This window comes from Gopherus flavomarginatus, chromosome 8 (assembly GCF_025201925.1).
Source record: "Gopherus flavomarginatus isolate rGopFla2 chromosome 8, rGopFla2.mat.asm, whole genome shotgun sequence".
Taxonomy (NCBI): Eukaryota; Metazoa; Chordata; order Testudines; family Testudinidae; genus Gopherus; species Gopherus flavomarginatus.
The window spans coordinates 42,405,744-42,425,867 of NC_066624.1; the positions used below are offsets into that span (position 1 = coordinate 42,405,744).

The following is a 20,124-nucleotide window of genomic DNA, read 5'->3' on the forward strand; positions in this document are numbered from 1 at the left end:
GGGCAAAGTATCAATGCAGTGGATGGCTGGTGGGAGGCATCCCAAGATGTGACCATCCCTATGATGCTGCAACAGTGACCCAGAACATGGAAGACTCAGAAAAGGGTGATGCAGGGGGCATGGCCTCAGGAGGAGGGGTAGCACTGGTGGCCTACCCCACTTTTAGGGAGCTTCTCCTGCTCCTGCCTTGGGCTGCTGTGTTAAGAACTCTTTATATTCCCATTTTAGGGCAGGGTACCTGGAGGCTCCCTACTCAGAGAAGGGCTGGACATGTCTATTGATAACAGGAATATCTAGACCTGTAATATTAAAGATTTAAAGCCCAAGAGCTATAAACCTCCTGCTCGAGGGCATAAACCAACCTCCAACCTAAGGGCCGTTGAAACCTTCCGAGCAAAGGCTGAAGGGCTGTTTCAGCTCCCTCTGGCTCCAGTTTCCAGATGCAGAGAGTGACTGGCAACAGCTCAGGCCCCTATAGCAGCTGATCATTAGCACAATGAAAAGGAATACTTACACAAAAGTAATTACAAATTCTCTCCTATTCAGTTCCTTAGACCGCCCTCATACTTACAGAAGCTGAGTGCATTAAGCAATGTGACTAGCATTTGTCTTGTATGGTTCTCACTTTCTCTCCCCTAGGGGAGAGCTGCAGGCTAGGGGTTAAATGAAATCTATGACAAGCACGCTGTGCTCTGCATTTTTCTTAGCAAAGGCGAGGTTTCAGAAGTGAGCCTCAAAGTAGAAGCTGGTGAGCTTTGTGGTGGTTTTTAGGGCCTGCAGGTGTATGGGCCACAATCTCAGACTGGCTCATGAGCAACCTATGTCTGCTGAACAGGTGAGAACATAAGCTTTGCCCTTATGGTGAACAGCTCCATTGTACCTAAAGAGGCAAGTTGTCAACCCTGGTTCTCATCAGAGAGCTGCAAATGTGCAGGCCCAGGCCACTGAGCACCTAGGTGATAAGGATCACCACCCAAAATCAACGTTGTTCAGTACTTCTCAAGACACAGGATCTTTGTTTAATCCTCTTTAAGAACATGACATAATTCTAAATTTTTAAAATATTTCCTATTGCAGGAAGCATGTACATGAAAACACTGAATTACTAAAGAGAATTCAATTGCATTAAGGTATACAATGGAAACACTGAATTACTAAGGCGAACAGTCTTGTAGACAGTCAGATGAGTAGATTTCTACCTCAGATATAAAGGTCTGGAAAATACTATTGATGGAAAATGTGGGAACAGCTAGAAAGGTTTGCTGGTTTATAACAGCCTATGCACAAGCCTAAATTCAATGTGACTCCTCGCATGAGTACAGTTTACTCAGCTGAAGGATGCAAGTTCTGGCTGGAAGAATGACCTGGAGGATAAGGCATTGATGTGAGACTCAGATGACCTGGGATAAAGTTCTGTGCAATGCCTCCACAAGGTGCGACACAGCACTCACAACCTGCAGATGGGGAGGCTAACACAGCTTGATGCTAATTTTGTATCCTCCCAATGCAGGGCTGCTTTGCTGCCCCAGTGTAATTTAGACAGCCCAGGCTGTCTCTGAGCACCCAGAATCGCCACTGCTCTGCATGATGCAGCCCTGCCCCTGTCATGCCCCATCCCACTTAACCCCAACAGGGTCCCTACACCACGTATCTTATGGTGTCTTCCTCAGTTTCTGCACTGAAGGAATATCCCAGCCAGATCTGGAGCTTTTATAGCCACTTTACACCATCCCAACCCTTTTATCTGCTATGAAGGGGCCACAACTGGGGATCTGACCCTGGCTTGAAAGCTCAGCCCCAGGTTTTCTGTGTGACCTTGGACAAGTACCTGGATCAAACCTGTGCTTTATCCCCATTTTACAGGAGCTTACACTTTCGGGAGCATTACAAGGATAAAATCCCTTCATGATTGCATGGCACACAGATACTGCAGTAACACGGGCTGTAAGTATCCAGCTGGACCCAAGATCTTCATATAAATTAACTGGAGGGAGGGGGAGAATAAGCAGAGCCAGCAGGTCAATTCCCATGTAGCCTTATAGAGTTGAACCTTGCATCACTGAGGTCAATGGAAGCTTACTATTGGCTTCAACGGGAGCAGGAGCATAATGCAGGAGGACATATGCTGAGTGGCTGCACTTAATGCAAGAGAAGTGTGTGAAAGTGAAATGAATTATATTAAAGAAATAGAATGAATTAAAGAATGCTGTATGTGCCTTTAACTGGAAATGAAAAGAATGCTGCGATGCAGGTGTCAGGAAAGCAGACATTAAGGTAAAACAATTGCTCCATTTAAGGGCAATTGGTGAAGTATTAGCCTTAGATCGATAAGAGTTAGCAAGGAAGTAGGATATGCATGCTGTGCCTCAGGTAATTTTACAATTTTGCTCTCTTTGTCCCTTTGTTTAGTTCCCGCCCTTTTATCTGTATAAATAAGACTGTTTGTATCTTGCATGGGGCTCACATTATCTGGATGTATTAGCAGAGCGCTGTGCTAATAAAACAGAGTGGTCTGACAAACTGTGAGTCTTGAGTCTAACTTTGACAATTTGGAGGTGCCACAGGGATGGCAACCTTCTTCACTGGGGCCATGTGATTCCTAACCGTTTTTGTGGGACGACCGTGGCAGCCGGCACCTGGCCATTTGGCCCAAGCGGTCCTTCACCAGAACGGAAAGGCAAATGACCACAGTGAAGTCTACGCCATCAAACCTGTTGGTTCCCATTCTGTTCTAGTAGGGATCCCGGGATCTGACATCAGGAATCTGGTCAGGTAATTATTTCTGTGTTTTGTCCGGACTGAGGACTGTCCTGTCTGTGTCTATCCGTCCTTTTGTGGAGTGTTTGAGTCTGAGCGCCGTCTTCATCCGGGGATCGGCCGACCAAGGGGTTCCTGTCCCCGCGGTCTGAGTGAGTGGAATCTGCACAATCGCAGCCGCACCGCACCTTGGGTAAAACCCTTGGTGTGAAAGCAAGGGCAATTGAGGCAGTAGCCTGTGGACTCCTTTTGTGTGTTGCACCCAGCATCACTCTGACAAACCCAAATTTCCTTCTTATGCGATTGGTGTGTGAAGTCTTCCTGTATGGGTAACCAGACTTCTAAGTCGGGACAGTTCCCTAAACGAACGCCGGCTCATTTTATGTATTTTAGGAAGGGTCCAGACTCTTGTAAATTTCTGGAAAAATGGTCTAGGCTAACTCAGGGGGATCCCAAAACTCAGTGGCCACTGTTAGGATCTTGGGACAAAGACCGAGTGGATGTCTTAAAAGACAAACTCGGCTAACCTAAAACTAAATTGGCTAAAGGAGAGGTTAATTGTTTCATGCAGTAGAGGGAAGAGGCAAATCGTAGGTGGACAAAATCAAAACTTGCCTCTCTCAAATATTCAGATAAGCTAAAAGCTTTATTAAAAGCCTCCTTTCCCACCATCAGACTGAGCGCTCCCCTTTACCCCGTTCTCCAAACCCCGGATCAATCCCAACCCCCTTCATACTCCCATCCAGGGCCGGCTCTAGGTTTTTTGCTGCCCCAAGCAAAAAAATTTTGGCTGCCCTCCGTCTCAGCCCTGGACTCCCCCCCGCAGCCCCCTGCTGCCCCAGTCCTGGGCTCTCCCCGCACCCACCCACACACACCCCTGCTGCCCCAGCGCTGGGCTTCCCCATTCCCCCCCACCAGTGCCCTCCTCCCAACCCCCTGCCGCCCCAGCCCTGGGCTCTCCCCCCACCCCACCTACACCCTCCTTCTGCCGCAGCCCTGGGTCACTGGTAACTCGCTCCCAGGGTGGGTCATTCAACAGGAATTTTAGATGTGCACAAAACACAGACAGGATTGGTTCCTATATGGTTACAGAACTGCAGTAAAGTGGGACAATTTTCAGCTTGTGTGATTGGAGGATATCTGGATGCATATTATAAGACTGTCCTCCAGAAATGAGGAAAAGTTGAGGTGCCTTTATTATTCTTTTGTTCCACTCTTTCCTTCTATGGGGAATTTGCCAATGCAGTATCACTGTCTTCCTTTTAAACAAGCAAACAAAAAAAAAAGGCAATGGCTGTTGAAAATAGCAATTCCAGTCCTAATAACCACTGGGAAGCATTTCTTGCTCAGTTTTATCCTACTTTTTCTACAGCAAGTTATAGTGGATTAGTATATTTGATTTGGGAGAAATGAAGTAACAGCTGCCCAAACTGAGCCTGAGCACTCTTGAATTTTGAGGTGTTCAAATCTGGAAGGCAGGTGCTGGGTGTAGGGGGTGGGGGGGCTGTGGACTCCGCAGGAGAGCACGGCAGCATGTATGCAGCAGCGTGTCTGGAGCTGCACGGAGCCAGACACGCTGGTCTGAGTGGCACGGTAAGGGACTGGGGGGTTGGAGAAGGGGTAGAGGGTTCTGAGGGGGCAGTCAAGGGACAGGGAGCAGGGGGGGTTGGATGGGTCAGAGGGGCAGTCAGGAGCAGGGAGAAGGGAGGGGTAGATAGGTCAGAAGTTTGGGGGGCAGTCAAGGGACAGGCAGTGGTTGGATTGGCATGGGAGTCCCAGGGGTTTGTAAGGGGCTAGGTAGGGGGTGGGGTCCTAGGGGGAAAGTTGGGGGGAGTCTCAGGAGGGGGCAGTTGGGGACAAGGAGAAGAGAGGCTTAGATAGGGGGTGGTGTCCCAAGGGACAGTTGGGGCAGGGGTCCCGGGAGGGGACAATCAGGTGACAAGGACCAGTGGTGCTTAGATAGGGGGTCGGGTCCTGGGGGGCAGTTAGGGGCAGGGGTCCCGGGAGGGGGTGATCAGGGAGCAGGGAGGATTGGATGGGTTGGAGTTTCTGTGGGGGGGGGCAGTCGGAGGGAGTGGATGGTGGCAGGGTGGGGCTACTCCCTCTCCCCGTGGAGCGTCCTGTTTTTTGAATGTTAAAATATGGTCTCCCTACCCTTCACAGCATTCACAGCACACTGCCGCATGAGGTCCCCCTCGTTCCTTTCCAGTTGGTAGTGGCCAAGGGAATGCTGGGAAATGTAGTTCTTTCCCTGCTCCAGGGCTGGCTCTATAGACAGGGAGCTAACCAAGGAACTACAGCTCCCAGAGCCCCCTATTGGTTCTCAGCTCCCATGCAGCCCCTGCAAAAGGGCTGCCCAAGCAGGTGTTTGCTTTGCTGGTGCCTAGAGCCGCCCCTACTCCCATCTCATGGTAAAAAGGTCAAAAAGCCCCTTGTTCTGTTCCCTTTTGTTCCACTACCAATTCATCAAGGAGAGTGGGCTCCTCAACTAGCCCTCACCCTTCCTGGTCCCTTTCCTTGAACATTTCTTTCAAAATTCTGAAATGACCACAATATCACTCACAAAAACAGTTCATTGGATAAAGCAGGATCGGGGCCCAGATAAACAGGTTGGAAGCCCTAAGGGCATAGTGTCAGGAGTAAGAAAAGCAGTAAGTGCAGGCATGAACCCCTGGAACAATACCTAAAATGGTGAAATCTGAGTTGATAAAGGTGTCATTTTGGGCGATAAAAAAATGATTTAAGAAAAGAGAGTGAAAAGTTAACTCTATAGAGGCTGGACAGAATTAAGCAGTTAAACTTTGTGAAAATGTTAAAATGGACCATGTTAAAAAGAGAGAATTCTTAGTTTCTTTGCAGCCGTTCTGAAGGGAAAATGGGCCCTTTTCCAAAAGAATGCCTGTAAATAATCCCAATTTTGTGCCCTTATTGCCAAGAAGGCTAAGGGCATTTTGCGCTGTATAAGTAGGGGCATTGCCAGCAGATTGAGGGATGTGATCATTCTCCTCTATTCGACATTGGTGAGGTCTCATCTGGAGTAGTGTGTCCAGTTTTGGGCCCCACACTACAAGAAGGATGTGGAAAAATTGGAAAGAGTCCAGTGGAGGGCAACAAAAATGATTAGGGGGCTGGAGCACATGACTTATGAGAAGAGGCTGAGGGAACTGGGATTGTTTAGTCTGCAGCAGAGAAGAATGAGCGGGGATTTGATACCTGCTTTCAACTACCTGAAAAGGGGTTCCAAAGAGGATGGATCTAGACTGTTCTCAGTGGTACCTGAGGACAGAACAAGGAGTAATGGTCTCAAGTTGCCGTGGAGGAGGTTTAGGTTGGATATTAGGAAAAACTTTTTCACTCAGAGAGTGGTGAAGCACTGGAACGGGTTACCTAGGGAGGTGGTGGAATCTCCTTCCTTAGAAGTTTTTAAGGTCAGGCTTGACAAAGCCCTGGCTGGGATGATTTAGTTGGGAAGTGGTCTTGCTTTGAGCAGGTAGTTGGACTAGATGACCTCCTGAGGTCCCTTCCAACCCTGATATTCTATGATTCTACGATTCTATGATTCAAATAAAGAGACTATCTGATTGAAATCATTTGACTATAGACAATTTAGTCAAATTCTCTAAAAAAACATGAGGGGGTTCCATGGAACTTAACTGCCTCAAATGTATAAAGGGAATTTAATCAACCCAAATGTATAAAGAGAATGTAATCTATGTACAGGATGTTAAAAACACTGAGCCTTAAAATGGCTCTGTGTAATCAGACTGTCACTTTGATACGGGTATATGAAAACTCTGTAAGAACAAAAGAAACAGTTACACCTTATGTAAAAATTAATATGGCTAATGTTTTAAAAGTTATAGTATAGAAGGAATGTGCATTTTCCCTAGGACATGTGCAGTATATATTGTAGAAAGGGGTAAAAGAAATGCAAATGAAACATGCTACTAAGGGTATGGCTACACTTGCAGCCATACAGTGCTGCCATAGGAGTGCTCCCGCGGCAGCGCTTTGAAGTGCAAGTGTGGTCGCAGCGCCAGTGCTCGGAGAGCTCTCCCAGCGCTGCAGGAATTCCACCTCCCTGTGAGGATTACCTTACAGCGCTGGGAACCACGCTCCCAGCGCTGTGGCAGTGTTTGCACCCCTGAGCGAGAAAGTTGCAGCTGTAAAGCACCAGTGTAGCCAAGACCTGAATTAAAATCCTATTAGGGCTCCAAAAATAGCAGCAATAGGCTGTGTTTTCTTTTTCAGATCTCTCTGTGTTAAGACAGAGTCTCTGAGCTCTGCTGATGGCTTTGAATCCAAAGGCCAAGCCTGTGTTGATGCAAATTACCTAACTGATAAAGAAAGGTGAGAACTGCCAGCACAAAAGAAGCTGCAAATAAAGGACATACCTGGTCAGCAAACAACTTGCCTACATAAAAGGCATGGTATAACAAGATACTTTTAATATATTTGATGCTAATGTTATTGTCAATATTAAACATTGAAATAAATTTTATGTTAATAAGCACCCCTGTAACAATGAATAGTATGTATGATTTTTGGAAAAATCCTTTAAGGTAATATGGTAATGATGCTTCTGAGCTATTACCTGTGAATAAACGTAAAGCTTAACACAGCAGGAAAAACATTACAAACTTGGTCTGCTATATAAGAAAAACTGAGGTACACCACCTCATGGATTTAATGACTAAACAGTGGGATAATTTCCCCATAACCCTTAAAAAGTTGAAGCCATTAAAACCTGGCCTGCTTATAGAACAAAAACACAGGAAAATATGGGGGTAATTCCTCTGTTTTGCCTGCAATCAGCAAGAAAGGAATCTTTTAAGCAATAATCCCGAAAGGAGTAGAAAAATGTTATTTTTGTCTTTCAGAAAATCAGAAAAAGCTAATACCAGCTGCAGAACAACCTATTACAAAAACAAATGAAAGTAAAAAAACATACTGTGATAGCTATGGAATGTACTGAAATGCAGATATTTAGAACATAAGATGTTTTGGGTAATATCAGAAAATATTAAGGTTTTGATGCATCTGTTAAAGCAAAGGAAAAGATCATTGTTTAATACCTATCAATATAAATGGATGCAGTCTGTCTCCAGTATGGTGAGACCAAATTTGTTAAGTGAAGAAATTGTAAAATCGCACACCAACAGGCTCTGGAAGCAAAGATATGGAAAGTTAGCCCACTCCCCAGATTGCACCTGGGATCCTTCTGGCTACCCCGGACCTCGAGCCAGTGGGCTGGGGAGGGAGGCAAGCTATTGGGCACCAGAAGTAGTACTAAGTGGACTCCTCAAAAGTGGATATGCTTAGCTATGCCTGTTGCTCCAAAGGCCTGTAGTAAAGACATTTCACTAGAATCCTGTATGTGGGATAAAATGAATAATGAGACCAAAGTACTGTTTAATGGGCTAAGTGTTTGTGTTAATTCTTGGGGAAAAGTGTTTTAAAAGGATAAAAGTGTTAGCAACCCACCAGTAGACAAATGTAAATGTGATATAAGTACTGAGTTTACCAATAATCACATTGACTATTTGCAACAACCAAAAAAAAAAAAGTCTCAGCTTACTGTAAGCACTGATTTAGCTGAGTTCTCTATCAATCTTGACATTGAATGGCAAAAAGTTGCCAATCATCTGTTAAAAGGCAAAAAAGTAACATAGTTCCTAGAAAAAACAATGTGGGAAACCGAACCATTCATATTATACACACAAATGGGAACATGTTAAGAATTGCCACTGCAGAAAGACATAGCAGCTTACCATTGGTATAACATTTTTTCTGGATGGTCTCCCACAACTACTGGCATACTAATGTTACTACCCCTAATTGTTTTTGGTTTTAAATTGTTTGTGTTTAATTGAAATGTTTGGAATGTGCTGTTGGATAAAACAAATGTATGCAAAGGTAGAGCCACAGGCCCAAATCACCTCCCAGTATTTTCTATTACGGAGACTAAATAAGAAGTGACACTGCCGATTAATAATCTTAGTGCCAAAAGGGGGATATGTAGGAGCAGGATTTTATAATGTCCCATAAGAATTAATGTCTGATTTGATTTCATCCTGCTAGCCACCCTTTTTGAACAGCAGAAAGAAATGACCATCTAGGACTATAGGATTCTGTTTTCCCGTATGCATTACAAATTGGGCCCTCTCTAACTCTTTGTTTTAAGATTTAGGGTATGGCTACACTTGAAATTTCAAAGCGCTGCCGCGGCAGCGCTTTGAAGTGTGAGTGTGGTCTGAGCGTCAGCGCTGGGAGAGCTCTCTCCCAGCGCTGCACGTAAACCACATCCTCTACGGGTGTAGCTTGCAGTGCTGGGAGCCGCGCTCCCAGCGCTGCGGCACTGATTACACTGAGGCTTTACAGCGCTGTATCTTGCAGCGCTTGGGGGGGTGTGTTTTTTCACACCCCTGAGCGCGAAAGTTGCAGCGCTGTAAAGTGCCAGTGTAGCCAAGGCCTTAGTTAGTAAGAGACAGGATTCTCTATTGTGTCTATGTTAAGTAAATTAGAGAAACATTGAAGGCCTGGGTCTCAATGTAAATTGTCTTGGTTATCAATTGTAAAACTTAGCAAGGTTTAATTTGCAATGCCTTTTTTTTGCTCGATATAAAATACTACTGTTTGTATTCTCAATCTGTTTGTGTGAAAGCGGAATGTATGCATCAGGAAAAGATAAGGTGTGAAGGCCATTGTTATAGCCAGAGTCAAGGAAGAAGAAGTAAAGAAACTTAAAGAACATCAAAGAATCATCAGGTACTGCTTACTACCCAGATGGCTGTTAAACTGTCTAGCATCGCAGAGTAGATACATGCTTCGCAGTGTAAGAATACACCATCCCCAGCAAACCAATCATCACCTCAGGACCACTCAGAGTCAATTTTGACTCCAGAAGAAGAGGTAGAGGAACAGCCTGCAATACCTTACAATCTGTGTTCTCGTAAGAGTTGCCAGAAGCAGATGACAACCTAAAGCAAGGCCCAAGAAGAAGCAGTAGCGAGCTTAGCACCTGCTGCCTGGTGGACATAAAACCGTGACTGTGGTTTCCTCAGTTGAGGCTGTCAGAACCAGAAGGGCCGTGCCTCCAACATGCGCCACTGGTGGCACCTGTTCCTCGGCTGCTGGTGTCTTAAGGTCTGGGGGATCCACAATGACAATTATTTTATCCAGCAGCAAGTGTGGATAGCTCAGACCCTTAATATTTCTAAATGCTGGGTCTTCAGCCACATCCCAGCCCACTCTCAAACTGGTGTTCCTGTCCTGGCTATCCTACTCAATTCCCCAGACCTCCCTGGAGGACCTCGTCCATTTAACACAATATGGAACAGCAATAACACTTGGGGGAGTAATACACCATGCAGAAAGGCTCCTGAGGATACAAGCTGTGGTTAAAATAATGGCAAATAAAACTGGAGAAAGTTTAAGAGCCCTGGCCAAAGAAACAAGGACAATCTGACAGGTGACCCTCCAAAACCGTCAGGCATTGGACATAGTGCTGGCGGCCAAAGGAGGGACCTGTGCTCTCACTGGAAAAGAATGTTATGTGTTTATACCTGACAATACCAATGAGGTAATAGATTGTGCTAGCCACTTAGAACAAATCACGTATCTTCCCCATGAAGAGCCGAGTTCTTTACGGAAGTGGCAAAGTAACCTGTTCAATTTCTCTGGCATAGGAAACTGGTTGTTTCAGGGAACCCTGACTATACTGTTTGGAATCCTAATGATTTTTGTATGTTTTCAATTAATCTCTTTTGTATCCAGAATTGTGTAAGGTATGCCACCCAAGTGACTGCCCCAAAACACAATGCTAATATGATGATGTTAAATATCACTGATGAACGAAGAGATAAAGAACAATTAATATGTGGAACCCGGTAATTGTTGATCTTTGCATAAGCTTGACCAAAAGGAGGGACTGTGAAAGTGAAATGAATTATATTAAAGAAATAGAATGAATTAAAAAATGCTGTATGTGCCTTTAAGTGGAAATGAAAAGAATGCTGCGATCCAGGTGTCAGGAAAGCAGACATTAAGGTAGAACAATTGCTCCACTTAAGGGCAATTGGTGAAGTATTAGCCTTAGATCGATAAGAGTTAGTAAGGAAGTAGGATATGCATGCTGTGCCCCAGGTAAATTTTACAATTTTGCTCTCTTTGTCCCTTTGTTTAGTTCGCGCTCTTTTATCTATATAAATAAGACTGTTTGGGTCTTGCACGGGCGCTCACATTTTCTGGGTGTTATTGGCAGAGCGCTGTGCTAATAAAACAGAGTGGTCTGACAAACTGTGAGTCCTGAGTCTAACTTTGACAAGTGTAATAACAACAGCCCAGGAACACATCACCTGGAGAGTCTTACAGTAGCTATAAAACGAAATGCAGACATGCAATAAAGGGAACTAGACACTTCTCCATCGCATCAAACAAGCTGCCTATCTGTATCTCCAAGGCCCTTCGTGGCCTATCCCCATCTTACCTAGCATCTCTCATTCACTGATTATAACTGCCTTCCCCATAATTCCTGTCAAGTAGAGGACTCAACCTTGGCAAACGTGCCCTCACTGCACCATTCCAGGATTCTCAAGCCTTTGAGCACGCTGAGTTTTCATGGTTCATTTTTAAGTCAGAGAACAAGCAAACAACGTGTGACACTTTTATTCCTCTGGGTTTTCTTGGGATCCTTGGCCAGGAACCCTCTCAAACTGAGCCTGTATTTTCTACCTTTACTCACAGCATAAACATGCTGCATGCCCAACATAGAGCCTTTCATTCATCACGCTCGGTGCTGTAAACATGTTTGTGAGGAAATACCTGGGGATGTTTCCATTTATATATCAGGTGCCAGTTATCCTGGACCAGAGCATCTGAGAGAGGAAAAGGGGCCCTGTTCTTGTTCCACGTGTGATGGGCAAACAGGGGACTTTGGTGGCATGGTGTTCATGACTTTATTTTCAGTGCCACACAGGCTAGCTTGCTGGTTTTCTCTGGGTGTTATTACTTCTCTTCCACAAGTTTCACTTCACTCGGTAAGAGGTTTCGGTGGGGGACAGGGCAGTGGCTATGGATGGTGAAATCTTACACACTCTGAACAGGAAATAACAGCCTGGAGTGGAGCTAAATGGTTGGACGGCATCTCAGGGTCCCAAGCTTGAGTGGAAACACCAGGAACGAAAGGGAAGCTTATGTAACTTTTCAGCCTTATGTACGTTAGTGAAAGTCTTACTAACTCCCAACACTGGTTCAGCGGATAGAATCCAAATACAGGGGAGGCTCCCACGCTGGACTATCCAGCCACTCTTTCTGATTAGATTTACTTTGCAGCCTGAAATAGCTCTGCTCTGCTTTTTCATGTCCTTGAGAGGCCAGAGAAATCCTTTGGGGTTTTCATACCTGAGCATGAGTGAATCAGAGTCTGGGGAGGGGAGTCACCATCCTGCAATAGTCCAGCCCAGCCTCCTTGTTCATGTCCAAGCACGTCATCTTCTGCAGGTCCTCAGTGAAGCAAAGAGTTCTGAGAGGGAGACAGTGTGAAGGGAAGAAGTGCCTAGGAGCCATCCCATCAACTGTGGATCCACCTATTGCTCCTCCAACCCAGTACAAGAATGGTCCAATGGGTGACGGGGAATGGATCACTTGATGATTAGCTGTTCTGTTCATTCCCCCTGGGGTACCTGGCATTGGCCACTGTCAGAAGGCAGGATACTTAGCTAAATGGCCCTTTGGTCTGACCTGGTATGGTCACTCTTATGTTCTTAATGGAGAGTGTGGAAATCTTCCCTAATACTCTGCTGATGCTCATCTGGGATCATCAACTCTAATGTGCGGCATTAGTCAGGCATTACCAATTGCCAGATTCCACCTGATTGTCTCTGAGCTATGCATCAGCAGAGCAGGGAGGAATGAAAAAAGGGAAAGAGCTCAGAGTTCTGAATGTTCATGGAAGTGGTCACATGGTGAATTGTAAAGTTCTTTATGGGTTCAGGAGACATCCATCCAAAAGAAAGAAACAAGACCATGTGACTTAGTTTACCAGTCACATAGTGTGAATTATTTTGAAATTATGAATAGCAAAGACTCAAAGTAACAGTCACGGGATGAAAATCACCCCTAATGTATATGGCTAGCACAAAGCCTATGGGCTACTTAGATGAAAAAAAATCAAACATGTTAGCAAATAGAACCTGGTGCTAATTTTCTTGAATGCATTGTTCTCAGCATACAGTTCCCCCCAGCTAAAAAGCTCAACAGCTCAAGAGATTGTGTGTTTGTTTTTAAAGGAAGCATTTTAAAAAAAAGATGAACATTTACAGGAAATCTCTACAGAGCTCTGCAGAATAGGATGGGAGTTTCTGGTTTTCACGATCTTGCCAGGTTCAGCCCCTTACATGACACCAAAATTGTAAATATTAACAATTCAGAGCCATATCTTCAGCTGGAGTGAGCCGATGTCTCTCCTTTGTTGTCACTGGCAATATGCCAATATACATCAGGCTGCACGGGCCTGAGCTCAATTCTGTGCCTTCTCCAGGTTTTGCTGGCTTCGTGGTAACTACTGAGCAAGAGATGTATTTGTTACCAGCTGTGATCCTCCTGATGTGATCATGAGGACAGTGTATTGCCATCTTCAGAACAGCTTCAGGGTTTTAAACCACTGTGTGCCCATCAGCAGAACGAAGCAGAAAATGAAATACAATGTCCAGGTTAACTGAGTTGTCCCTTCCAGTCCTAGAGTCTATGAATCTATGAGTTTCATCATGGGTGAGGATTGTTATTTTGTTTGGATTAATGTTTGCTCAGGAGTGGCTTTGAAGGTGTAATCAATGTGAATATCTGGGTGATTGCGCTATAATACCTGAAACTTTTCTGGTAAGCTAAGATAGGCATTTAACCAATTAAATTCCTACATCTGGCATAGAAGGGCACTAATTGTAAACCAATTGTATTATAGACAAACTCTTGGCAATTTATTGGAGATCACATTTGGCCACTGTCAGATCTCAGTGACTAACAGTCAGTCTTGTCTTACCTGGACACTTCAGCCTCTACTTGACAACAGAGATATATAATTCCTCAACAGATAAACATAGGCCAAATCCTCAGCCGTTTACTGAGTATCACCATTGGTGTAGGTATGCTGAGAGGATCTGGTCCATGAGATTCCAACATACGGACCAATGATTGATCTCAGTGTCAGACTCCTAGCTAGTCCTCTTGCATAATTATGTGTATGGTACTACCCCATCCATGGGTGTGGCCAACCATTTACTGTAAAAGCCATTATATACTTGTATAACTAAGGCCCTACTTAACCTGTGATATTGCAGAAATTGTGGATTCTGCAATATTAGACAGCAGAAGAACCCGCTTTTTGCTCCAGGTGGCCAACAGTGGAAAATCACAGAAAAGTAATAATATAAATAATAATGTCCATTATTACTTTCCTGCAATTTTCCATGGCTTGTCAGCAACTCAGCTGCAATTTTTTTGACAATCATCCCACAATTCAAGTAGACCATTATTTATAAGTATTTGGAATAAAGCAAGGATTTCTTGTGATGAATACATTGTAGCAATAAATATTTCCACAAATAAGCTTGTACTTCAAGTCTTTATTTTGAAAGAGCTGTATAAATAAAATGACATGAGAGTCTGGATTAGCAGCAATGTAGACAGTTAAAAAATAAATACGTGGCAAGGAAATTCTGTGTTTCCATGAAATCCCCCATGCTGGCAAAGGCACACGTTTGGAACTAGCCCACATCCTTAACTACAGCAGAGAATCTAGCTCTATCAAAATCATCACCAAGTAATAATATTCTGTACACGTAATTTCATCCAAGTGATATAAAATATGCCTGCATGAAAAGCATATTGGAAACATGTAGCATTACTCAATAATCCCATTTCTGCTCAATGAGCATGTTGTATACATTGTATATTCCTATATCTCCTTATATAAAGAGTGATGTGTGTCTTACCATACAGTATATAGCAGTAACCTGAAACAATGCAAGATTTTTCAGTCAAAGATTAAATTATCATACATTACATTGATCAATAGATTTACAGATCAGTTGTTGGGTCTAGAATACCTGGCTGTTGACCCTAATGCTGCCATATTTTCTGTTTGACCAGCAAAACTAACTAATAATGATCTAAAAGATGACTGGAAGAGCAGAGATGAACATTAAGAGAAATGTAAGAACATAAGAATGGCCATAGTGGGTCAGACCTATGGTCTGCCTAGTCCATTATCCTGTCTTCTGACAGGGCCAATGCCAGGTGCCCCAGAGGGACTGAACAGAACAGGTAATCATCAAGTGATCCACCCTCTGTTCCTCATTCCCAGCTTCTGGCAACAGAGGCTAGGGACACCATCCCTGCCCATCCTGGCTAATATCTATTGATGGGCCTATCCTCCATGAATGTATCTAGTTATTTTTTGAACCCTATTATAGTCTTGGCCTTCACAACATCCTGTGGCAAAGAGTTCCATAGGTTGACTGTGCAGGTGAACATTAAGATAAACACAAATTTTGGTGTTGAGAATCCTCACTGACTTATTTCTGCACAGAAATAAGTTTTAATTAATCTTTTTGGGGAAAAAAAATCTTCTGCCCCTATTGGAGATGCTGGTTCACAGATATACCAGAATGCATCATTCTTGGAGCTCAGTAAGACTTCTAGGTATTGTCTTGGGATACCTTCAGCAAATCAAGCAGCACCAAGTATTTGTTAAAACATTTTTCTCTTTCTCTTTCTCGCTCTCTCTCTCTCTCTCTCTCTCTCACACACACACACACACACACACACACACACTTTCACAGCCTAGCTAACGGGGTCATTAGGTGCTGAAATCTGTGCTTGGACTTCATTTTTGCTCTGCAGTTCACTTTGAATGATAGAAAGACTCTGTCCTTGAAAGAAGGGAATTAGTGTTCCAATGTGATGATGCTTCACTCATCAAACATCGTGCTCTTACAGGCTGGAGGCCAGCTGGGAGCTGTCTGGCAGGTTCTCCAGGTTTTCCACTGTCGTGATGATGCTGTTCACCTTGTCCTCTGGGAGCACATGAGACGCATTGGATTGGAATTTCTTCAGGAGCGATTCTCTGCTTAGGGGCTTCCTCCAGTGCCCATAGAAAGTGTCACATCTGCCTGTCAGCACATCTCCATTCTCCAGGACCAGTGCTACCTCCCCATACATCTTGTCGAAATTGGCTAAGTTGTCTTCAGGGTGCTCTACCAGCACCTTGGCGAGCAGTTCCATCAGCTCCCGACGATGGATGCAGCCATCAGTGAAGGAGTTGAGGCCCACCTCACCATCCAGCAGGGCAGTGCAGGCATTGAACTGGAAGGAGTGTCGAGCCTGGTGCTCAGACTCTGGGAAGGGCCTATTGATGTACTTGGACACTGGGATCCTCAGCAGAATGGCACGGATCAGAGAGGGAGAAAAGGAGCCGGAATAGTTGATGAGCAGGTTCCTGGCTGACGCGGCAGCATCCACAATCCAGTGCATCCCTAAGTGGGCTGGGAAACGTTTGAAAGCAACGTCTTGCTTCTCCAAGAGGAACTCGTGGCTGTTTGCTGGCAGGGGCAGCGGTTTGGGCTGATAGTCGCCATAGAACGCACTGAATCCAGAGCACCCGGGGATGTCATCCAGAATGAGGGGGCTGGCCTCCATCCCCCGGGCAGCCAGAAGCGCTGCTTCCAACCCCAGGCGGGTGGCATTGCCAATATGCAGGGGCTTGGCTTGAGTGGCTGCATTTGCCATTGGTGCCCCTGCCAGGGAGGCAGCAATTGCTAAGGCATGGGCACATTGGGTCACATTCAGAGAAAGAAGCTTTGCTGTGGCAGCTGCACTGCCCATGGTGCCCACCACAGAGGGAGGATGGAACCTGAAAGGGAAACCACAGCAATGATCTCACCACAGCAGGGGGCTGGAAAGGCCTGCCTGCCTCTTGCATAGGGAGCCCTCAAGTGCCACTGAAGGGCATGCCCATGGCATCAAGACCATTGCAAAACAGCGGGCCAGACCCTCCGCTAGTGTAAGCTGTTGCTCCACTGACACTGATGCTGATTTCCTATGAGAGTGGGAAAACACCAGAGTGAGCCTAGGCATCCCATTTTTGCTTTGAGTCATAAGAATCTAAATACATAGGGCCTGATTCCCTGCTCTCTGGCACCAGGTATCATCGCTCACATTAGCACAAAGTGGATGACAAATGCTACCGTTCTGATCTGGTGATGTTTCACACCCACGCTTGGCAGGTGCCAATGACACATGGAAGGAGACCAAGCCCTGCTATCTAATGGTGGATGTGAGTGAGTTGACAGTACAGATCCACTCTGTGACAGAACCTCTGAGGACATTAAGAACAAAGGACAAACTAGAGTGAACGGAGTGTGACTTCACCGTGACCTCGTGTTTGTTCCTCAGAACTAGTTAGCTGGCACTTGCCCCATCACAGAGGACTATAGTAAGGTCATCAGAGGTCCTTAAGGTGCAATACTGGATTAATGATGCCTAACCACCCACAAGTGTGTGGGCCAAACCATGAGTTCCTTAGTGTCAGCAATTTGGCTTCACTGGGAATTATTATTGATCAAGGATTTGGACCTAAATTTGTACACTCCTCGCTGAATCCTTTTATAAGCCCGCTAGCCCTTGTTCCACACACTGTAGCTATTGATTAAAATAGATCTGGGGAAAATTTTTCACCCCAAACTTCTTTTCAGCACAAAAAAAATGTATATTCAGTGACACCAATGTTTCATTCAACCCAAAACCAAAAAAAAATGACTTTTTGATCAGCAGAAAATTTCAAAAATGTTTGTTTTCAGGCTGACCTGAAAACAATTTTTCCCTGTTTTTCAAAATCACCAACTAACCAAAATCTCTGTTGTTCATGCAGACCTATAGATGAGATGACTATTATAATATCATTTACTGTGAGAGAGACTGGCTGTTTTGGGTTAGTGTCTCTCCTTTGCAGATTCCCAAAGACTTTAATAAGGTGGCCTCTAGACTGCAGTGCTAAGTGAATCACACATAGAATGGGTCTGGCTCTACTCCAGAATTTCTGATTTAATTTGCTATGTCGCATGCTAACTCTTGCTAAGCTGCACTGCCCTGTTCACTGAAGCACAATAGATTTACCTCTTAGGAATATTGTGAGCCTCTGTGGAGAAACGCATGAGCCTTCCTTGCACCTCAATGCCCACATTAAATGCTAGCAAGAAGTCCAGGCCATTGGGTTTGGAGCTTGGAGGTAGCATCTGTGAAGCTGCTAGAAGAGCGGGCAGTACAGCTCCTGAGGGGTGAGTGGCAGGGTGCCAGGTGTCATCAAAGTCCATAGAGTGAGCCTGCCACAGGGGAGAGGCAACAGCCAGGTGAAAATCATGTTTGTACAGCACCTAGCACAATGGAGTCCAGGTCTATGATTGGGGCTCCCAGGTGTAACTACAATACACATGCAGCTCCTAATATTAATAATGAATTTTATAACAACATCATTGGGGTATTGGTGCTAACTGGCACTCTGATAAAAGTGCCACTCACTGGAATGCAGAGCAGAGACACATGAACTTCCCTTCGGGGTCCCAATTACCTCTCCTGGTCCCAGTCACAAAAGGCCCATACCTCAGTCACGTGACGGGCCAGTACCAGTGTTTGGTGTTTCGGGTACATCATGGGGTGTGGCTATCCCAAAGCATTTTGTCCCATTAAACAGCCTCTTCTGGAAGAGAACGCCTTACCGCAATCCCATTAGTGAAGGCAGCCAGTGTAGGGGACAGCTTTAGCCCTTTCCTGCCATAGACAGAGCTAACGGCATTTGAAGCATACAGCTGCTGTAGAAAGGAGAGAATCCAGTAAGGGAGAGCAAGGCACTGTTGCATTCTGAGATTAGTAACCTAAAGCAGTTGTGCTGCCTCTGTGCCATTTTTACCACGTGGGATTCCAGGCAATGGGCACCTCTCAGGTAAACAGAGTCTTATCATAATAAAAACATAATGAAATTTCAGTTAAAGGGCTTAACTTCTTCCCCCATTAAACTAACCTGAACATCTGAAAGTATGTGGCTAGCAAAGGAATTTGCTATCAGTATATGCAGGGAAGCCAAAAACAACAATGACTTTTTCCAGTCATTGATCTCTAGGAATTTAATATCAGCCAGCACGTCCTGTTTTCTCCCTCACGGTGTTACTTGCTGCTGTTCCATAGAGAAGAGCTGTGATCCATTTGCTGGCAGCCAGAGCTTTGGTGTCAGTCTCGACATTTTCCAGGGGAAATGAGCCCATGATTGTGACTTTGTGCATTAAAAGCGCAATTTATCCTGCTGCAAGGGCTATGCATGATTACATCCTACTTACACCACAAAACAAGAGGCTTAAGCACTGCATTGACTTTGTGCTGGTTCTTTGCCCATGCAGCACAGCAGTACCATATTAATGGCAACAAGGGCATGGTTGAGTATTGCTCCTACCTGACAATACCGCAGGGCGATATTGAACACACGAGTTGTGCTGCCCACAAGGCCGACCCCAATGCTGTCAAGGATCATCCTCTTGCTCCGGTGACGAACAACTTCAGATAGGTGCTCTGGCCGGACTCCATGGATGAAGGACGCAAAGCTGCTGGTCACAGTCTCCTCTGCAGCAGTCTTCTCCAGCACTGTGGGGATAGGGAGAAAGAGGCAAGGATCAGCCAAGTTGTGGGACTGGACCCAAAGCGTTAACATGTAGGCCCCATTGTGCCACTCCTGCTCCCATGAATTAGTTCCCTGCTTGTCAAAGAGTCCTATTGTTTTCAATGGAGCTGCTCAGGGAGTGAGTCACTACCTAACGTGAGTGAATGTGGCTGAACCTCCATAGCCCTTGTTTGGAGAGGAAGGATGGTCTAGTGGTAAAGAGGTAAGCCTAGGAGTTAGGAGACCTAGTTTGTGTTCCTGCCCTGTGTGACCTTCAGCAAATCACTTAGAAGCTCTGTGCCTCAGTTTCCCATGTGTGGGGCAGAGGAGACAAATAAGATGCCTGCTCCTTTATCTGGTGAATGATTAGATATGTTTCAATAAAATAGGCTCAGTCCTGCTCCCATTGAGTTAATGTCAAAACTTACCTTGACTTCAGGAGAGCAGGGTTAGATCCAGCATCTTCTGTTGGTTTAATATGGAGCAGCATAAAGGGCTTAATCCTGCAAGGTGCTCAGCACTCTGGACCAATCCAGCAAAGCACTGAAGCCCATGATAGCCCTACTAAAGTCAATGGCGCCGTGTAATAGAAAACCCTTCCTTAAGTGCTTTGCTGGTTCAGACCAGAGCTCTCATCTCCAGGCAGGAACAAACCGAAACTGAAG

The 20,124-nt window shown here is 45.1% G+C and overlaps 1 protein-coding gene across 2 annotated transcripts in view; it reads right to left on the bottom strand.

The window, feature by feature from the left end:
- Positions 1-15,607: 15,607 nt before the first annotated feature.
- Positions 15,608-20,124, bottom strand: part of LOC127056472 (cis-aconitate decarboxylase-like) — a 36,302-nt gene continuing 31,785 nt past the window's right edge. Inside the window, exons 4-7 of one of the 2 annotated variants that reach the window (XM_050964342.1) lie at positions 19,256-19,443; positions 18,528-18,617; positions 17,929-18,134; positions 15,608-16,666 (exon numbers count right to left, since the gene is read on the bottom strand). In XM_050964342.1, coding sequence (XP_050820299.1) covers positions 15,748-16,666; positions 17,929-18,134; positions 18,528-18,617; positions 19,256-19,443 — 1,403 coding nt within the window. In that variant the 3' untranslated portion in view covers positions 15,608-15,747. Of the gene's footprint in view, positions 16,667-17,928; positions 18,135-18,527; positions 18,621-19,255; positions 19,444-20,124 lie in introns of both variants that reach the window. The other variant, XM_050964341.1, reaches the window with a different exon arrangement.